Below are 18,740 nucleotides of genomic sequence, written 5' to 3' on the forward strand. Positions count from 1 at the left end.
TGAGGCTTGAACTTACAACCCCGAGATCAAGGGTCGCGTGCTCTACCAACTGAACCAGCCAGGCGCCCCTTGATTCTGACGTTTTAAATTTATCGTCAGTCTCCCCCACCTAGAACATAAGCTCCATGAAGATAGGGGCCTTGTCTTTTTGTTCTGTTGTATCCCTGTTATCAGTTTCCTAACCTGCAGTAACGAAGTACCACAGACTGGGTGGCTTAAACAACACAAGTGTGTTTTCTCAGTTCCGGAGGTTAGAAATTATATATCAATGAATGGGTCACCTGGGTGGCTCAGTCGGTTAAGCGTCCGACTTCAGCTCAGGTCATGATCTCAGGTCACGAGCCCCGCATCGGGCTCTGTGCTGACAGCTCAGAGCCTGGAACCTGCTTCCGATTCTGTGTCTCCCTCTCTCTCTCTGCCCCTCCCTCACTCATGCTCTGTCTCTTTGTGTCTCTCAAAAATAAACATTTAAAGAAATTACACATTAAGGAGTTGGTAGGGTCGGTTCCTTCTGAGGGGCGGGAGGGAAGGATCTGCTCCAGGCCTCTCTCTTTGGCTTGTGGGTAACCATTTTCTCCTCATGTCTTCACACCACCCTCCCTCCGTACGAATCCGAGTACATACATATTTGCTCTTTTAAGAAGGACACAAGTCATACTGGATAAGGACCCACCCTAATGACCTCATTTTAACTTAATCACTGCAATAAGGGCCTTATCTCCAAATATGATCACATTCTGAGGTTATGTGGGTTAGAAATTCAATATAAGGGGGCACCTGGGTGGCTCAGTCGGTTAAGCGTCCGACTTCGGTTCAGGTCATGATCTCACAGTTTGTGGGTTCAAGCCCCACGTCAGGCTCTGTGCTGACAGCTAGCTCAGAGCCTGGAGCCTGTTTCGGATTCTGTATCTCCCTCTCTCTCTGCCCCTCCCCTGCTCACACTGCCTCTCTCTCTCTCTCTCTCTCAGAAATAAAACATAAAGAAAAAATTAAAAAAGAAATTCAATATAAGAATGGGGAGGGGCACAAAGGGACACAATTTAGCCCATAATAACCCCTGCTGGCTAGGATATGTTGGATATAGAGTAAAAGCTCAGTAGAAGCGTGTTGGCTGCCTGGCTGTGGCTGCAGTTTGGGGAATGGCCTGAAGAGGGCGCCTGGAAGATGTGACCAGCTAGGAGGCGGGGCAAACATTCCCGGCAGGAGTGGATGAAGACATCTTCTTGTCAAACATGTCTGAGCACTCCCTGTGCCCGGCCAGACACCGGGAGGACAGCTGTAAAGTCGGTACAGACCCCGCCCTTGGGTGTTCCACTCTCCGGTGGGGGGGGGGGGGATCAAGTAACCAGGCACTTGCACTTATAAGCAGGGCAGGAGGGTAGATTAAAAATGTCCAGATTCCGTTTAAATATAGGATTTGGGGCTGGAGCTGCCAAATCATCCCCAGGGAGTTGTTTTGAGCCTGGAATGTGCCAGGCCTGTGCTTGGCAGCAAGGTTGATGTCCTTGACCTGGACAGCATCATGTATCGCTTCCCTGCTTAAAACCCTTTAATGGCTTCCCACTGTGCCTGGAGTCAGGTCCATCTGCTTCCCCCACCCCCACCCCCAGCCTACAAGATTCACTTGCATCCTGTGCCTTCACTCACATACTGCAGACACACTGGTCTTTCCTCGGCTCCTTGAATTTGTCAAGTTCATGCCTGCCTCTGGGCCCTTGTTCCTGCCGTTCCCTCTGCATGGCTGTTCTTACATTCAGGTCTCAGCTGAAAGGTCTCATGAAGACCTTCTCTGATGAGCCCAAGCCCATCACAATTTGTCACATCCCACATTTTTCTCAGGGTATTCATCTGGAATGGTTTCTTAGCTTTTTACACATTTGCCCCTTCTCCCTCCCTCCCACCCCCTCCCGGATGTCAACTCCACAGGGGAGGGGGAGGGCACACGTGCTTAGTGCAGGAATGAGCGCCGGCCTCTTCCTGCCTCCCCAGGCAGCCATCAGGGGCCTTCTCTCCCTACACATGTAACGTCCTCTCTTGGTGGCCGCTGCCTGGGCCTAGATCCCACTCCTCCCTACCACTCATCCCCATCTCCAGTTCTGTCCCGTGCACTCCAGTCACACTGACCTTCTCAAGGTCCCGGAAGGGCTGGTCACACTCAGATCTCTGTGCCTTTGCAAAGGCTCTCCCGTCTATGGAACATCCTTCTCCATTCTTCCTCTGGCACAGGCCACAGCCCCTCTCACCCTTGGGTCTTGAGGTTCCCTAGCTCCATGTCTGATTTCTCTCCTTCTAACTGGAGCAAGTACAAGTTTTCACCTTCACTAACTCAGATGTTTAAGAACCAGAGCTTTGTTTCCTGACTTGATTTAATCTGTCTGCAGACATTTTAATCCAGTAATTTCCTGCTAAACTTATATTCAATGTATTTCTCATTCTCTACAGTTTAAACTCAATCTCTCTGAGGTTCTTTTCATCTCCGCCTCCTCTGGCCCTGGGGCTCATGTTCAGTGTGTAAGAGGTGTGGCCCAATTGCCAGGGAAACATGTCTGTGGGAGGGCACCCACTCCTTGGGTGTCCTGTGTCCTGGACCTTTGTGGGCCTCCGGCTACAGAGAGAACTCTCTTCCAGAAATCTGCCATGGCCTCAGCTGTGCTGGCCTCTCCTCCCACTGTGGATTCTGGTCATAAGCTTCTTTCCCTGCTACCTCTGAGGGAATGACCTCTGGTCGACAAATCCATATGGGTCCCTCTGCACTGTCCTCAGCCCCACATCCCAGCCCCTCTGGGTATGCCAGGCCTCCCACAGCCCTTCTGCACCTTTCCTGGACCTCAGGGGAAGGCCTGGAGGCCAGCCAACATCCTGCATCACTGACTGCCAGAGGCCAGGCCTGGGATCCCCCAAGAAAGGCTCTGTTCTCATTTCAGTGGCGTGAGGCTGGGGCAAGGAGAAGCCCATCTGTTAGCTCTCTGGCTCTGAACTGTGCTGCCCTGGACTGGCTGTGCTGGTTACAGACAGTTCTGACTCTGCCTCCTTTGTAGCTTTTCAGTATGATACCTGGATGGTCTTTGGCTCCTGAAGCTCAGGACTTGTGACCTTTGTCCAGCCCAGCGTGATGCCTCACCGGTTTGTGACAAGGCTGTGAGCTCCTCCAGGAGCAGGCCTCTTTCCAGCCATCTGTCCCCCAGTGCCGTGAGGGTCAGCACGCGCTCAGGGAAGGTGTGCCGGTGTGCCGAGAATGAATGACCCCCAGGGCAGTCCTGGGCTTTCCTGGCCATGCTGATGGGTGGGGGGGCAGCTTCCCTCTTCCTTCCAGGTTTCCGCCTGGTAAGGCCTGGTTCCCAGCCCTTTCCCTTCTCTGCAGTGGGCGGGCAGACAGGCTCCCTGGAGGGGAAATGGCACACTCTGCCAGGCTTCTGAGGCATTCACTTACGACGTCAGCTCAGCCTTGTGCGTGCTGACAGGGCCTGGGCCCGCAGCCCAGCCCAGCGGAGAAAACACTGGCTTTCCCATAGCTGGGGGCTGAGGCAGAGAGGGCAGCCTGGGATAGTGTTCAGACATGTGGCAGAGGCCAGGGGAGGGGCGCTACCCAGGCTTTACCAATAGTGGGAGGGGAGAGATGGGCATTCAGTTTCCCTCTGAAGTCAGCTCGGAGAGTGCCCAGGTGGCAGAAGCTTTCACAGGGTGCCCCCAAGTGGTCTTTTGGGGAAGGACACCCACTCCATCAACAGTTGCTGTTGGATCCATCTAGGTTGCTAACCTGTGAGGCTAGCAGCATCAGTGCCATTTGAGTGACAAAAAATTGGGGCTCGGATGGGACCAAGGGACCCCTATGTGCCCTCCCAGCTCTCAAGTTGTGAGATGATTTGTCTCAGCCCAAAGTAACAGAGCCAGCTTTTGAACCAAGGTCTTTTCTGGTTCAAAGTCAGCCCTTGTCCTTGACCTGCAGCCTCTCTAGGAAGTCCTTTCTGAGTGGACAGGCCATGCCCCTTGGCCCCATTCTCGATCTGGCATCTGCATACACCAGCTCTCTCATCGCCTCCCGTGCAGGTTATCAGTCTCTGCTTGAGTGCTTCCAGCAACGGTGACATCATCACCTCACACAGTATCCCCAGGAGCACCGGACTGCCTTTGTCAGTGGGCAAGCGGGGAGACTCAGGGCCAGAGAGCAGAAGGCAGCCCTAAGCTAGGGATGCTCCCCTGTTTGGGGGGCAGCAACAAAGCACAGAGAAGCAAGGGTCCAGTCTCCTGTGGTAGCAGGAAAGCAGGCCAGCCTGCAAGATTTTGGGGTGATGCCTCCGGCTGTGCTGGACAGTGAGGGCACTCAAAGGCTGGCCTTTTGCAGGCTCCCAGATGAGGGTGATGTGAGGCAGAGCCTAGGGCGGCAGGGCTGGCTGAGGGTGGTGACACGGGCAGAGCCTGGGTCCCTGTGTCTGAGTCAGTGATGGCTGCCCTGTGCACCACAGAGCCAGCTGGAGCAGCGCGGCAAAGGCCTGAGGACAAAGGAGTGTGAAGCTGCGCCCTCCCTGCTAGGGGCTGTGACTTCCCCCCACATGTGCACAGGCCTCCAGCCCCCAGACACCCAGGGGAGCGGCTAGGGAGTCTTGTGCTAGGCCTGCATGGCAAGCTCCTGCCGAGCCTTGGGAGAGTCACAGATCTGTTTTTCTCCACATCGGCATGCCCCCTTCTATGCTGCCACGTAGCCTGTGATCCGGGGCTGCTCGTGCTGCGGTCTTCAGGTTCAGGTCATCCTTGGAGCAGAAACATGCTCATCAGGGGTAGGAGCACGGCTTTTGGCAGGGACAGACCGAATCAGGATGTGGTCTGGGAGGCTTCACAGGTCTGACCTGTCCCGAAGACTGGGCACGGGGGGCCCTTCCCAGCCACTGGTGTTTGCCCCCTTCCCCAGGACCACCAGCCCGTCACCCCTAGCACCCAACCCACCACACACTGCCTCCTCCACAACATTGCATAGACTGCCCAGGCAATGCTTGAATCCCCCTAGCGGTGCCAAACTGGTTCCGACACATATAGCTCTGCCCATAATTCTTCCCAATGATGCCGAAATCTCCTCCCTAGAGCTTCACTACCCACTGGACCTTGTTGAGCCTAACAGACCCACCATGAGCAAGTCCAGCCCTTCCGCAGGGCAACTGTGAAAGAATTCAGAACAATCACGCTCCCTCTGGCCAATTCAGCAGCAGCCAGCACGTGGTGCTGGGCCATTTGTGCCCAGGGCCCATCCTCAGTTCTCCATATGCCTTAAAGTACGGTAAACGGAATAGACAGCATCAGACTACAGGCTTTAGAAATGGAAGGTTCATCCCACAGCTTGGGAAACAGAAATGTGCAGACGGATGAGACCAGCAGGCTCCCAGAACCGGAACCTGGGACAAAGTCGGTACAGTATATGCTGAACAAAGAGAACGTCACGGTGCTCGGCACAAAGGCCTGTGGGTATAAGAAACTGTCACATGCTCACCGAGTGGCTTCAGCACTGGAGGGGCCCCTGCCCGTGGCGCCTGTCTCCTCCCAGACCCCCACACAGCCGGGCACACTCGTGTCATCGGTCCCCAGTCGACACTTCCAAACTGGAAGCCACCGAAGCGTGCCCTTGCATCCAGATATCCAGGCAGAAGGATACCTGATGTGCCAGAGGCAGAATTCAACTAGCACAGCAGAGAAGAAAGTCCAGAAGGGAGATTAAGCAATGAGACACTTCTGACCTGATTTACGGCAGCAGCACTTACTGCTCTTGAGACGCAAAAGCCTCAGAGGTTCTCACGGTGACAGCTAAAAGATGACCCAGATGACCAGAGACATGCATAATCCTTAGCAGGGGCATGCCCATGACAGTCCACACAACGAGCCCACCCCTTCCCTTCACGACACTGTGTTTTCAAAGGTTAATTATAAGTAACAGCTACCATCTACTGAGCTCTTCCCGTGTGTCAGGCCCTGTGCTGGTGCTTTCGCACACAGCTGCAGTTCATCCTCACGATCCTTCCAGATAAAAACAACTATGTTTGCAGATGAGGAGACGTGTATCCAAGGTGAAGTACTACATAGGGGAAGGCAAGATTAGATCAGAGGCCTCTAGGGCTTCGGGCCTGTTTCTAACCAGCACTTGCTATGCTGTTCCAAGATCCCAGGGGCGACGTGGCTGTTGTTCTGGTCCCCGGGCCTCCGCTCCAAGCTTATCACCTCTTGTGTGGGCACCAGGGGGTAGTAACAGAGGCTCTGGGACACCAAGTCCTCCAAGCAGGACGGAGGCAGCTGCGCTGTTATTAAAGGGAGCTGTCCCTGCGGAAGGGCATCTCTCCGCCTCAACCCCAAACCACAACCTTCCTAGAGGAGAGAGTTCCCCAACTTGCTTCCAACTTCCGTCTCCAACCTCAACTGCTTGCTACTACAGCTTGCTTTCTTCTTTCTCTTCTACTAATAAAACAGTTAAGACAATTCTGTCCATTTTGTTTTATTTGTTAAATTGCTAAAAAGTCATCAGGGAAAACCTTAACAAAAAAAATGAAATCGACAGAGATTTAAATATTAGTGAAGTCCACTTTTCGTTCCTACACTGTTATGTGCCTAAGATGACCATCTCAGGGGAAGCCACCTGGGACCCCGGAGTTGTAGGGAAACGTCACTCACAGCACCAGCTTCGCCAGGGCACGATGGGTGTGCGCTGACATGAACCCTGGTTGGTGGGGAGGGAGCAGAGCGAGGAAAGAGAGCAGGGGTGGAGTTAACACCTAGGGGCTGCTCTCATTTGACAATGAACACAGTGAGAGGGAGCCACGTACTGGTGACGTGCAGAACATGCCTTCTGCACTTCACGGGGAGGCTGCACGGGACGCAGGCCTCAAAGTTCGGCTTCCTTGCCCCTGGGAGTATTCAGATCCTCCCCACTGACGTGTGCACTGGTCAGAGAGCACAGACACCGCAAAGCAGAGCACATCACCATGCCAGGGTCACCACGAGGACAAGGACAGACAGACAAACCCACCAGGAACATCACTTTTAAGGGGAAGGAAAGAAGCAAAGCAGGAGGAAACACAGAAAGATAAAGTGAGAGGACAGGAAGTATCCCTCTGTTCTCCATCAGCTGGTGGCTTTCGGTTCTCCAAAGTCAAGACTTCTCAAGTTGGTTTTCTTTCGTCCGCCTCTTCTTTTCTCTAGAGAGTTCCAACACAGTTCCTAGGATGGCTCATGTTTAGCTCTTGGCACAGAACTCACATTAAAATCAGATCAATCCGTAGAAGGCTGGGAGGAGAGTGAGCCCACGATTCCAACTGAATTTAAGCTTGTTTTGACTCCTAATTTGTGCTCCTAAAATATAGAAGTTGGGGGGGGGGGGGCGCGGTGTTTGTGCAGCCCACCATGCGCATTAGGAGAAATGTGAACAAAAACACAGAACCCTCTCTGCTGCCCAGCCTGCGAAGTGAGAAAACGGAAGCTCTGTCTGAGAGGGCAGGAGACACGGTGACTCTTGCGAGAGTCTCAACTGGATGGCCGATGAGGCGGACAGGGCACGGGGCTCTCAAAGGCACACTTGCAGGAACGGAAGGGGTTAAAGCTTCAAGTAGAAACAAAATGTTTTAAATAAATACTGATAAATATTTGCTAATTTATGTGGCCCTGAAGGCTTAAGAAATTGTCTGCTTTTTCTCAGTGAATTTTAAGACAAAACTGGCGTCATATCAAAGCCAGAGCTGTGGTTAAATGTGACCTGACGGACGCACCCCCGGTGCCGTGAGAGCGCTGCCCGCAGCCGAGGCGCCTGGAGCTCTGCCCACGAGGCTCTACAAGGGCCCGAGGACACAATGATCTGGACTGCGTCGTCGCTCTCCTTGGGTATCTGCACACGGCGCCCGGGAGCCACCGAGACCACCACCACCGGGTGCGGAGGAGGCAGACTTGTCTTACGCAGCTGTTAACAGTCTGGTTCGGGGTGGTGCAGGTAACACTGGTCACTGAGGAGCGCCGAAGAGCCGGTTGCCGTCCAGGAGTGTCGTTGCCTGCTCTGCCTCCCCACTTGGGAAAAACGGAGGGACTTCACAAGCTAACAGCTGGCTTAGGGAGGCCACGAGACAAAGGGAATGATCACAAAGTTGAGAATCTGAACTTTCAGGCTTCCAAATACTTTATATTTAAATAGGAACTGGGTTTGGAGACACTGCCCATGCACAAGTGCAAGGTCGTAAACAAGGTTCAGCAATAGCAATAATGTCATATCTAATCTCACAGGCTAGCTTCCTCTTGTGAATAAGGGCCCCACACGATCTAACGGTCTTTGCCAGAGAAGGACTGGCAACAGCCCGAGAGCTGGCAAGGTGTCTAGAAAGCTACGTGCTGAGCTGTGGGCAGGGGGCCGCCACGGCATGCAGGCCCAGGAGCTTCCTCGTCTAGAGGAGCACGCGGAACGATTTCTGGAACACAGACCTCTCCCTGTGAGCTGGCCCCTTCCTGGGCTTGGCACCACGGGGGCTTTCCCACCAAGGCCACACTGTAAAAGCTAAGGGCTGGGGGAAAGAATTCAACATGATGTAATAGGAGAAAACACACTTATCAGATAGGCTGCGAAGCACTGGCGGAGAGCCAGGACCCAGGGCCAGCAGCAGCAGGCCTGTGCTTGGGAAACGCCAACAAGAAAAAAGGGAGTGTGAAAGATCGGAAATGCACTGTTCTGAAACTCAAATTCTAAAGACAAAGTAAAAATCCTCTTTCCACTGATGAAAAATCACCAAAAATCCACATTTAAGTGGTGACACTTGACTTTATTCTAACACCTCCACTGTCCAGCCCGTGGTTTAGAGATCGGTAACCTCCAATAAGATTGGGAACTTGAAACTTCCTGTGTCAACTGAAGAAGTGCTCTAGTTGGTTGCACTTGATCTCAGAAATGGCATGAAATAAAAACCCAAACCTTATTTGGGTCACACATGAACACCACATCACCAAGGAGGGGCTGCTTCTGAAGCCAGCCTTGCACCAGAGAAGCTAAGCACACGATGCCAACCCAATCACTACTCAACAGCCAGGCAGAAGAATGCATGTCACCACAAGGGCAAACATCATTTCTAGAAGGAACTGCTACTAGGATTTCCTTCCAGGATGAATTTCCAAGTGTATGAACATGAACGGGTGGGCCCAATGTGTTTTGGGAGTAAAAAGAAGCCCAACAGGAAAAAACAGTATTTTTTGATGCTTTGAGGATTTCTTATGATGCTGACATCTTGGAATTCCCTACCAGCCTCCTAATTGATGCCAGAGAAAGGGGCACCTTAACTTTGTAAAAGGAACAGAAAATGAGAAGGCTTTTAGGGCTTTAAAAAAAAAAAAAATCCACATATGCCCAAAAAAAAAAAAAAAAAAAAGGAAAAGGCAGCCTCTGAGGACCAAGTTTTAAGGGAACAAATGTGGTTTTTGGCAACTTGCAATCAAATACGATTGTCAGAAAATTCTAACATCAGACACCAAAACGTTTTTTTCTGAGACACAGAGGGAGCAGGCAAAGGACTAGTGGACACTAGGTGGACAGGTGTGTCTGCATAAACATCGTCTCACGGTGATCCTGGCACACACACGCGGAACAGAATTCCCGGCTGGGTAACCTTCCTCAGTCACAAGGGCAGAACGGGGCCAGGCAGAGGGCATTACCATTCAGGTCCGCTGTGGTTTTCAAGGGAAGGGAGGAGCAGCTGTCTACAGGCTCCCCTCACCCTGCCAGCTCCTGGAGCTCGTGGGTCTGGAGCCCCCACCTGCGCACCTTACACACGCTCTTGCTTTCTCTAACTCCAAGGCGGCCACAGAGGGACTTATGGGGGCTCTTCAGTTGCCTTAGGTAAGTTCTGACATTAGTCTGTTCCCTAAATTCTTGGTCTAGTTACCAACAACGTAGGAAAAAGGCAGCCGAGCCTCTGCTAAAACACAGCAGCAATCTGATCTGAGCCAGGGCGGAGACCTCTCCCTCTCTGTAAACAGAGTTGGCTATATAATATATATTTATATATTTATATATAATTTTTTTCGTAATGGAGGTTTGACCCCAGCCTGCAGTGAGAGAGGCTGGGCACTGGGGGTTGGCTTATGGGGTAATTCTGTCCTTAGTTTTCCCAATTCTCAGTCCAAATGCTTGCACACTGGAAAATTAAAAGCCACAGAAAGGGAAGGGGGTTTAGAACATATTATCTCTTTGCTCGCACAAAGTACAAGGCGTTTGTTTTTGGATAGTACTTCACATTCTGTTTCTTGTCCATGAGTCCTCCAAATATGATGAGTTCGCCCCGGCCTTGTACCACTGTGTGCAGGCTGGTTTCAGGAGGTCCGACCACAGAACTGCTATTAAATACTTTCCATTTGACCCGCCCCTTCTCCTTGGTGTCTTTAATGTCCAGCACGTACATCTGCATGGGCTTGCAGTTCATACTCTGGTACAAAGGTTTGCCAACATTTAAGGACTGCGGAGGGTGGTGGCCCAGGCGGCGGGCAATGGGAGGTAAGGAATGCCCATCCCCTTGGGCAGGCCCTGGCCGGGGGACGGGCACTGTTTCTGCACTGCTCAGGTTCTGGCTCCCAGGGGAACCTGGAGAAGACCCCAGAGGAGGACTTAGTGCTGCGGAGGCTGAGGGGCCTTTGGATGACATTGCTTTGATGGCTTCCAGGCTCCGACGCAGGGCACCTGGGGAGACAGCTCCCGTGAGGGCACTGGCCACGTGTGGCGGGGTATGCACACCATTCGTCTGTTCAGGAGGGTGTCTCAGGCTTCCTCCAACTGTCCTGTTGTCCACACCATCCACAGGATTGCTACTCGAGGTGGGCTTCAGATCCCAATTCAGATCTATTGATCCTAACCTCAGATCTTTCTGATCTGGTAGTGACCCTCGCCGGGGGGCCAAAGAGAGTCCCATTTTGAGGTCGTATCCTTCAGTGGTAGATGGAGTGCTAGGAGACAGGGCCTGCACAGGGCTGTCCAAGGAAGAGCCACCAATAGCTGCTGTTCCTGGAGACAAATTCCCACCATTGAGGATGGGGGAGCCATCTCCTCTGGCTGGGGAAAGGCTCCCTTCCCGGGAACTTGAGGGGGTCTGCCTTTGAGCTCTGGGCCTCAGTGTCCCCCAGCGGCCATTAACACAAGGAGCTTCATCCATACTCCTTACTGGAGACTGAGAGCGGTACTCCCGGGTTTCAGGAACCAGGGCCGGAGGAGTGGCACTGATAGGTGACGGGCGAGAGTTCAAACTCGGGCTGAGTGGGGCTCTCCCACTAGGAGCCTGGCTGAAGACCACCACACATTGCCCTACCTGGAAGACAAAAGACCTGTGCTCAGTTCTGATCGTTCATTTAAACACTGAACATTTTTTTAAATTAAAAAAAATTTTTTTTAATGTTTTTATTTATTTCTGAGAGAGAGAGACAAACACAGCATCAGCAGGGGAGGGTCAGAGAGAGAGGGAGATACAGAATCTGAAGCAGGCTCCAGGCTCTGAACTAGCTGTTAGCACAGAGCCCGACACGGGGCTTGAACCCACGAACTGCGAGATCATGACCTGAGCCAAAGTTGGACGCTTAACCGACTGAGCCACCGAGATGCCTCAAATATCTAACATTTTTATCATGAGCACCTGGGCAGGCCAGGCATTTTGTAGGTACCTGAGATACAGAGATGAAAATAATGTAGTCTGCCTTCTAGGCTAGCAAGGGAGATAGACATGGGAGTAATTTTTGCTGGAGCGTGACAGGTGCTACCAGTAGAGTTGTGTGTACAGGACAGGGGAGGGGTGGAGAGAGGAATCAGTTTTGGTTTGGGGGCCCTGAAGAAAGGCTCACTAACAAAGAGATGATTAAAGCTGGTACTAAAAGGATCAGCGGAGTATATGGGGTCGGGGGAGCGCCTGGCTAGCTCAGTCGGGAGAACGTGTGATTCTTGACCTTGAGGTTGTGAGTTCGAGCCCCATGTTGGGTGCTGAGATTACATAAATAAATAAACTTTAAAATTAAAAAAAAGAAAAAAAAGGAGGATCAGTGGGGCCTACACAGGTTTCCCATCTAGAGGTTCGTATATGAGCAATGTCCAAGGAGTTATGGTTAACGTCCACTTCTTTTATGACGTCAAGGTGCTTTTCATTTCCACACAAATATGTTTGGAAATGTGACAAACTAATTTGGCCGCATAGTTAGGACTGCCCCTTTCGGGGGCCTGGCGGTGCCCTGCTCACCCGGCAAGCTGGATGGCACCATAGTTCTGGAGCCCCGTGGTCTTCATTTTCTACCTTGAGAGGCTGCCAGGCCCAGGGACCTGAGTGCATGTGCAACAACCATGCATCCTTGAAGAGCTGCAAGAGAAAGACCAACAACAGGGCTCAGGTGTGGTATATGTAAACACACACACACACACACACACACACACACACACACACAGCTGGAATCCCAAAGCAATGCTGTTTGCTCTAGAGAGTGTGTGGGCTCTTCAGAAAGAAAAGCAAAATTTTTGGTTAGTCATTCATTCATGCTTTCATTTATTCTTATACTACCACTGGCTGGAATATGAAACTGGGCTTGTGATCTATGAATGAATTTTAAGTGGTTCTGAATTCTGCCTGTGGTAGTATGCATGTGTAGGCGGGGTAGATAATACATATCCACAACTTTCTGAATCTGCATTCTTAAATGAATTCCATGCAAACTGTTTTTCTGTCCCACTCCTCCTTGAAAAAATGACAGCAGCATTACAGCCTAAAGAGGAAGCAGGAGTCGGAAGAATATAGATATGAATACTTAAGAGATGAACATCTCTGATTAAAAGATTGCCCCCTTCCAAAAAAAAAAAAAAAAAGGCAGAGCTCAGCCAGAAAATGGGAAGGTCATATACCCAGAGTGAAAAAGGTATTCTCTAAATACAAATGATGTAGAAATGGTCATAGACACGCTTACACGATGACACAGAGGAATAGGTTTTGAACAGTTAGCAACATGTGCATTGGAATGCCACACCAGCAATACTCACAGCATTGGGACCACCACACCCTCCAAGGATTAAGATAGTTGCATCATCTATGACAATCTGGGGAGAGGAAGACATTTAAAATAAAACTATAAAGACACAGGCACCTGGCCTCCTATGCATCAGTGGTATATGAAAACAACCCACCCAGATCCCAAATGAGAGTAGTCTAGTCTCCATCAGCTCTCCAGTCTCCCAAAACCATGTCAATTCTAACCCTTGTGAACAAATTACTGATGATTCATCCAAGAATGGATACATTCTTTGTTGATCAAACACTGACATGAGCGTACCAACCACATAAAATGCAGGGTTCTCTTGAGAAACGAAACAGCAAAGTAAGTGCTTTGGGGAGAGGCATAACATAAAGCCACTAACAATTAATACAACCCATTAGAAGTTGAAAAATAAGTACCAGCAAAAAAGAACGACAAAGTCTCTTTGGCTTATGCATGTTGGCATCTTACCTGACTCCCTCCTCCCTTTCCCATCCTAACTGGAAGATGCTACAGTGTTTGCTGAATAGTTATTTTAATTCCTGAGCACCTGAGATTGGCCACCTCGAGGATGAGGACTGGGGCCGGAGATGTTCGGCTTGGACCACGCCCACTGCTCGAGGTCAAGGACCCAGACATCGTTGCTCCTGTAAGATAAGGACAGGAGGATGAAGCAGTTGGGAGCCACCAGGGACCCCAGAGCTGATATAAATGAAGTTACATTTATATTTTATTTGCTATTATTTTAAGTAGGCTCCATGCTGAACGTGGGGGTTGAACATACAACCCTGAGATCAAGAGCTGCATGCTCTACCAACTGAATCAGCCAGGCGCCCCTTGAAGTCACATTTATAAAGATGCCTAGCAAAGTGCCATGCTCATAGCATCTTAAACTATATTTTCCTTCCCCTTCTTTTCCTGGAACCCATCTCAAGAACTTCAAACCTTTGCTCTTCCCACTGACCCGTAAGTTCTCTTTTGAGTCAAGCCTACAGCCACATACTAGTACCTAATGTAAGAACGAACTTTAGTTGGAAGTTTAATTGGAAATAGCTACTCATCAAGATACAGTCTTTCAAAAGCAAAAACCACAAGGAAGAGAAAAAGGTAGCTTTATCATTGTCCAGGAGATAAAGATTGATCAATTCTGACTACAAAAATTACTCTCATCATGGCTACTGAGATTTGAGTTTTATCAAGGACAAATTGGCGTCTCCAACCCCCAGGAGACCAGTATAGCCAGGACAAACTCCTGGAAGGCAGGCTCTATTTTATGGTCACCTCGCTAAGGTTATTTATTCACATAGAGGAACGTAGGAATAAGAACTCTAATACCATAGAGCCTAAACTCTTTCATCTGAAGGGCAGTCTCTCAACTGTTTTAAATAGGAAGATGTGGAGCACCCTGCCTGCCAGGGAACAGGGGTGGGTCTGGAATGGTTTTACTGCTGACAGCTCACCAACCTCCCTTTCAGAGCACAGGGAAAATGACCACTACTGCAGCTATCACCCAATCAGATGAAGAGGGATTCAGACAGATGGCTCTGGCTCTGGACTCTGGCCTGAGCTGGTAGTTGTGGCCTGAGATGACGAGGACAGTGTGGGTGTTATCAGATCTGACAGCTTTCTTGCTCCTACTCCCTCCCCCAACCCATCCCATCTGGAGAATGAACCATTTTCACCTGTCTTGTCAATCTAGCTCTCTCCTCTAAAGCCCAAAAGGGCACAGACTGGGTCATAAAGGAGAGCAGGTAAAGGCACTCTGTGCTTCTTGGAAAGTAGCCTTCTGCAAGCACAGGTAGAAACAGACAAGGTGGAGGCTATATCAGAATTTGATCGCACTGAATGAACCACATACCAAATAAAAAGATTCTACACAGCTCTGATTTTATGAAGGAAGGTTTTCAATGTCTTGCTCTATGATTAGGGGATCAAAAACTAGAATGCCAGGAAGCAATGATTGGTTGGATTAGTTAGAACCATGCTCAGGAATACTAACCTGACTAGTTCACTCTTCTGACCTGTTATTTCCCAGGAGTATTTACCTTCAGGTTGATAGGCAGCAAACCATATATACTTACATTTGCCGGGATCCTAAGGAGCCACCAAAGACAATCATTTTATCATCTATCACACAGGAGGAATGGCCAGCCATGGGAGGTGGCCCATGGGTTGTCACAATGCAGTTCCACCTAATATAAAAAGACAAAAGGAAGCCAAGAAGTCAGCACCACCTGGTCCTTTGTGATTAAGGTGGAAACAGTTAAGTCAGTATCCACTTGAAATCACAATTCAATCACCTGCAGTAAAGATACTGTTAGGAAAATAAATGGAGGATGGCAGAGGTATTTGAGCCTTTCCAACAAACCTGCTAAAGCCATATTCACTTTCAAGTCCTCAGTGTGTGTGGCTTGGAGGTAGAGATGATGACCAGGGAAGCCATCAGGGCTCTTTGCTGCTACAGCCTCGTGGGCTAAAGCAGCACCACCTTCTATGTACTATGGTCCTACCAAGTGCCCTGTGCTAAGTAGTTCATTACAAGAACAAAGGAAAAAGAGTCAGGAGTCAGTCCTGGGGACACAGAAGGGAACAGTGAATCACCTGAACCCACAGCACATCTGGAGAATAAGCAGCCAAAACTGAAGAGACCCCTATTCCCCAACAGGCACGTTCATTTTTCTTGGAAGAGGAATAAATCTCTTCCACTTTTTCTCTTGGGAGTAGAGCCTCATAGCTTTAGTTTTTTGGGTTTTTTTTCTTTCAATTGTTTTCTTTAACCTTTTCTCTGAACTTAAAAAAAAAAACTTTTTAAAATTTAAGCTCTACACCCAAGCTCTACCAGCTTGAACTCACAACTTGGAGATCAAGAGTTGTGTGCTCTACTGATTGAGGCAGCCAGGCACCCCTTAGCTTTAGGTTTTAAGGGGGTCCTGTAAACTCTCTGAAACTGTCAGGAAAATCTATGCATATGTAAATTTTTTTCCTGGCAAAGAGTCCATAGCTTCTACCAAATTCTCAAAGAGATTCCTGGTCACAAAAAAGATAAGGAATCCATTCATTTAATTACTTTATGTGTGTGTGTGTGTGTGTGTGTGTGTGTGTGTGTATAAATTTATTTTGAGAGCAAGCAAGCGAGTACAAGCAAGGAAGGGGCAGAGGGAGAAGGAGAAAGAGAATCCTAAGTAGGCTCCATGGCCAGTGAGGAACCCAGAGCGGACGCCAATGAAGGGCTCGATCTCAGGATGGCAAAATCATGACCTGAGCTGAAATCAAGAGTCGGATGCTTAACTGACAAAGCCATCCAGGTGCCCCAGGAATCCATTTATTTAAAACCTTTTATTTCAGATTGAAAGAATCTTATCTTTGTGGCTTACCAGTTTTTAGAGGGTGAGTAAGTGTGTATTTCATCAAAGAATCTCTCTGGTTGGTGCAGGGGATAAGGGCTTGGCCGCGTCCAGCCACCGAACAGCACCAGCAGATCCTTGTACACGACCAGAGTTGCTCCAGCTTTAGGGGAAGGATAGGACCCTAGGAAAGTCAATAACATCGTGGTGAGGATTCAGGGCCTCACAAGCCACAGGCAGGCTGTCTATATATCCAGCTTTCCCTGGAGGAGTCACAAAAGGGGAACCAATAATACAAAACATAAGGGAAAGGCAGAGACAAAACTAGTTTGCAGGTGTGACAGAAAAGCATCACCAATTTATACATTTTTATATATTGTACATACACATACATACGTATTATATGTATTTACATAGTATAGTTGACACACAATGTTACAACACAGTGATTCCACAAGTTTATACGTTATGCTAAGTTCAACGCAAGTGTAGCTACCATCTGTTGCCACACATTAACTATTACAGTCTCACCGACTATCAATTTATACATCTTTTATAATAAAAACAGAGAAACTGGAGTTAGAGGAAAGTTAGTTTGCTTACCTGAAATTAGGGATGAGAGTACCTGTCTCATAAGGCTGTTCTGAGTATAAAATAATACATTTGAAGCACATAGCACACACTGCCTGGCACATAGTACACACTGCCTGGCACATAGTACGTGCTCAGTAAATGTGGACTCTCCTGCCCATCTCTTTAGAAAGCTTAAGAGACATCACAAAGGAAAGAAAATAACAGATCTAGAAGTATATACAGGCTAGTTCCCGGATGCAACTTAAAATAATTCCTGTTACCAAACACAGGTAAAAGGGGAGGCACACAGTTCTCATCTGTTAGCACAGTGACCTCTAGGCCTCTAACTGTGGGCTTCACTAGCACAAATGGGGGCCGAGTTTCAGGCTCAGAATGAAGACATTCCAATGAAGCTGCAGGCCGTGTACGAAGAGTGGCTACGAAGGCCCTCCCGGCTGGATCTGTGAGCTATGCTGACCACATTTTGTAACAACAGAAATGTGGCTTAGGCTAGAAAACCTTAGGGACAACAAGTTTCACACAGGAGGATGATTCTTCCGAGCCCTTTCTGTCTTTTATGTAACAATTGCTACCTGTCCCCATCTCTTACTCTGCAGGCCACCTTTAGTTAGCGTAAGACCAAAGAAATTTGTCTCAATGCATACGTAAATATGCACATATGTACCCGGGAGTCCGTAAATACTAATATTCAAGAAAAATAAATTGTTAAAGCTGCAGATCCATTTAAAGAACAAAAACTCATCAGCAGAAGGAATCCCAAGTGTGTTAACCTGACGGCAGCTGAGGTGCTCCCACTTGGGTAGACGGAGGTGCCTTCCCCTTCAGCAAAGGGTTTTGGGGAGGTGTCGATGACAAAGTCTCAAGGTTGAAAAAGTGGGATCAGTGATGGTCTTCCTGGGATCCAACTTAAGAGTAACTTAGCGTGATTAACGAGAAGGTACAATTCTCAGAACACGCAGTGGGCATCTGAAAGTACTCTGGGGCATCAGCTCCTAATACTTTTCTAATAGAACATACACCAACCTGGACAGGATCTGACCACAGAAATGAGTCTCTTCTCTAGAAACGAGTCTCCGGCAGTCAGTAGCACTGACTGACATAATGGTATTGCAGGAGTTCGCTCTTGCTACCCTCATACCCCACAGGCACCATGACTAAGGTGGCTACTGTCCTTCAGAGTCTTGTGATTTCTGGTGAAAACTCTTTGCCTTCCCAGGAGGAAGCCTCCTAGACCAGCTAGAAAACATAACTAATACCGTGGTCTGGTTAAAATGCTAGTATTATCCCAAAATTATTTAATTTGTGAAATATCAAACAAAGCTTCAAGTTCTTGCCCTTACCTTGGAACTCATAAATACTATGAAAAAGTTGGAAAAAGCTTAAAAACGTACCAGACTAAAATTTGGATTTAGATTTGAAATACTGGAACTCCTAGCTTTTAAAATCAAGCATATAAAAATGAAGCAGCACCATTTGCACTGAAATGGATGGAGCTAGAGAGTATTATGCTAAGCAAAACAAGTAAGAGAATGACAAATAAAATAGGGTATATATATGCAATGGAATAGTACTTGGCGATCAAAAAGAATGAAATCTTGCCATTTGCAACAACGCGGATGGAACCAGAATGTATTATTTGCTAAGCGAAATAAGTCAGAGAAAGACAAATATCACATGATTTCACTCATATGTGGAATTTAAGAAACACAACAAATGAACACACAGGAAGGGAAGGAAAAATAAGGTAAAAACAGATAGAGACGCAAACCTTAAGAGAGTTTTAAATACAGAGAACTGAGGGTTGCT

At 48.8% G+C, this 18,740-nt stretch overlaps 1 protein-coding gene across 1 annotated transcript in view; it reads right to left on the bottom strand.

The window, feature by feature from the left end:
* Window positions 1-6,456: 6,456 nt before the first annotated feature.
* The window catches only part of FBXO42 (F-box protein 42), an 89,633-nt gene continuing 77,349 nt past the window's right edge, over window positions 6,457-18,740 (bottom strand). Inside the window, exons 5-10 of the mRNA XM_039229029.1 lie at window positions 16,371-16,524; window positions 15,078-15,188; window positions 13,547-13,643; window positions 13,004-13,060; window positions 12,216-12,332; window positions 6,457-11,300 (exon numbers count right to left, since the gene is read on the bottom strand). Coding sequence (XP_039084960.1) covers window positions 10,185-11,300; window positions 12,216-12,332; window positions 13,004-13,060; window positions 13,547-13,643; window positions 15,078-15,188; window positions 16,371-16,524 — 1,652 coding nt within the window. The 3' untranslated portion in view covers window positions 6,457-10,184. The remainder of the gene's footprint in view (window positions 11,301-12,215; window positions 12,333-13,003; window positions 13,061-13,546; window positions 13,644-15,077; window positions 15,189-16,370; window positions 16,525-18,740) is intronic.

Source organism: Hyaena hyaena, unplaced genomic scaffold (genome assembly GCF_003009895.1).
Source record: "Hyaena hyaena isolate Hyena2069 unplaced genomic scaffold, ASM300989v1 scaffold_35, whole genome shotgun sequence".
In the NCBI taxonomy this organism is placed as follows: Eukaryota; Metazoa; Chordata; class Mammalia; order Carnivora; family Hyaenidae; genus Hyaena; species Hyaena hyaena.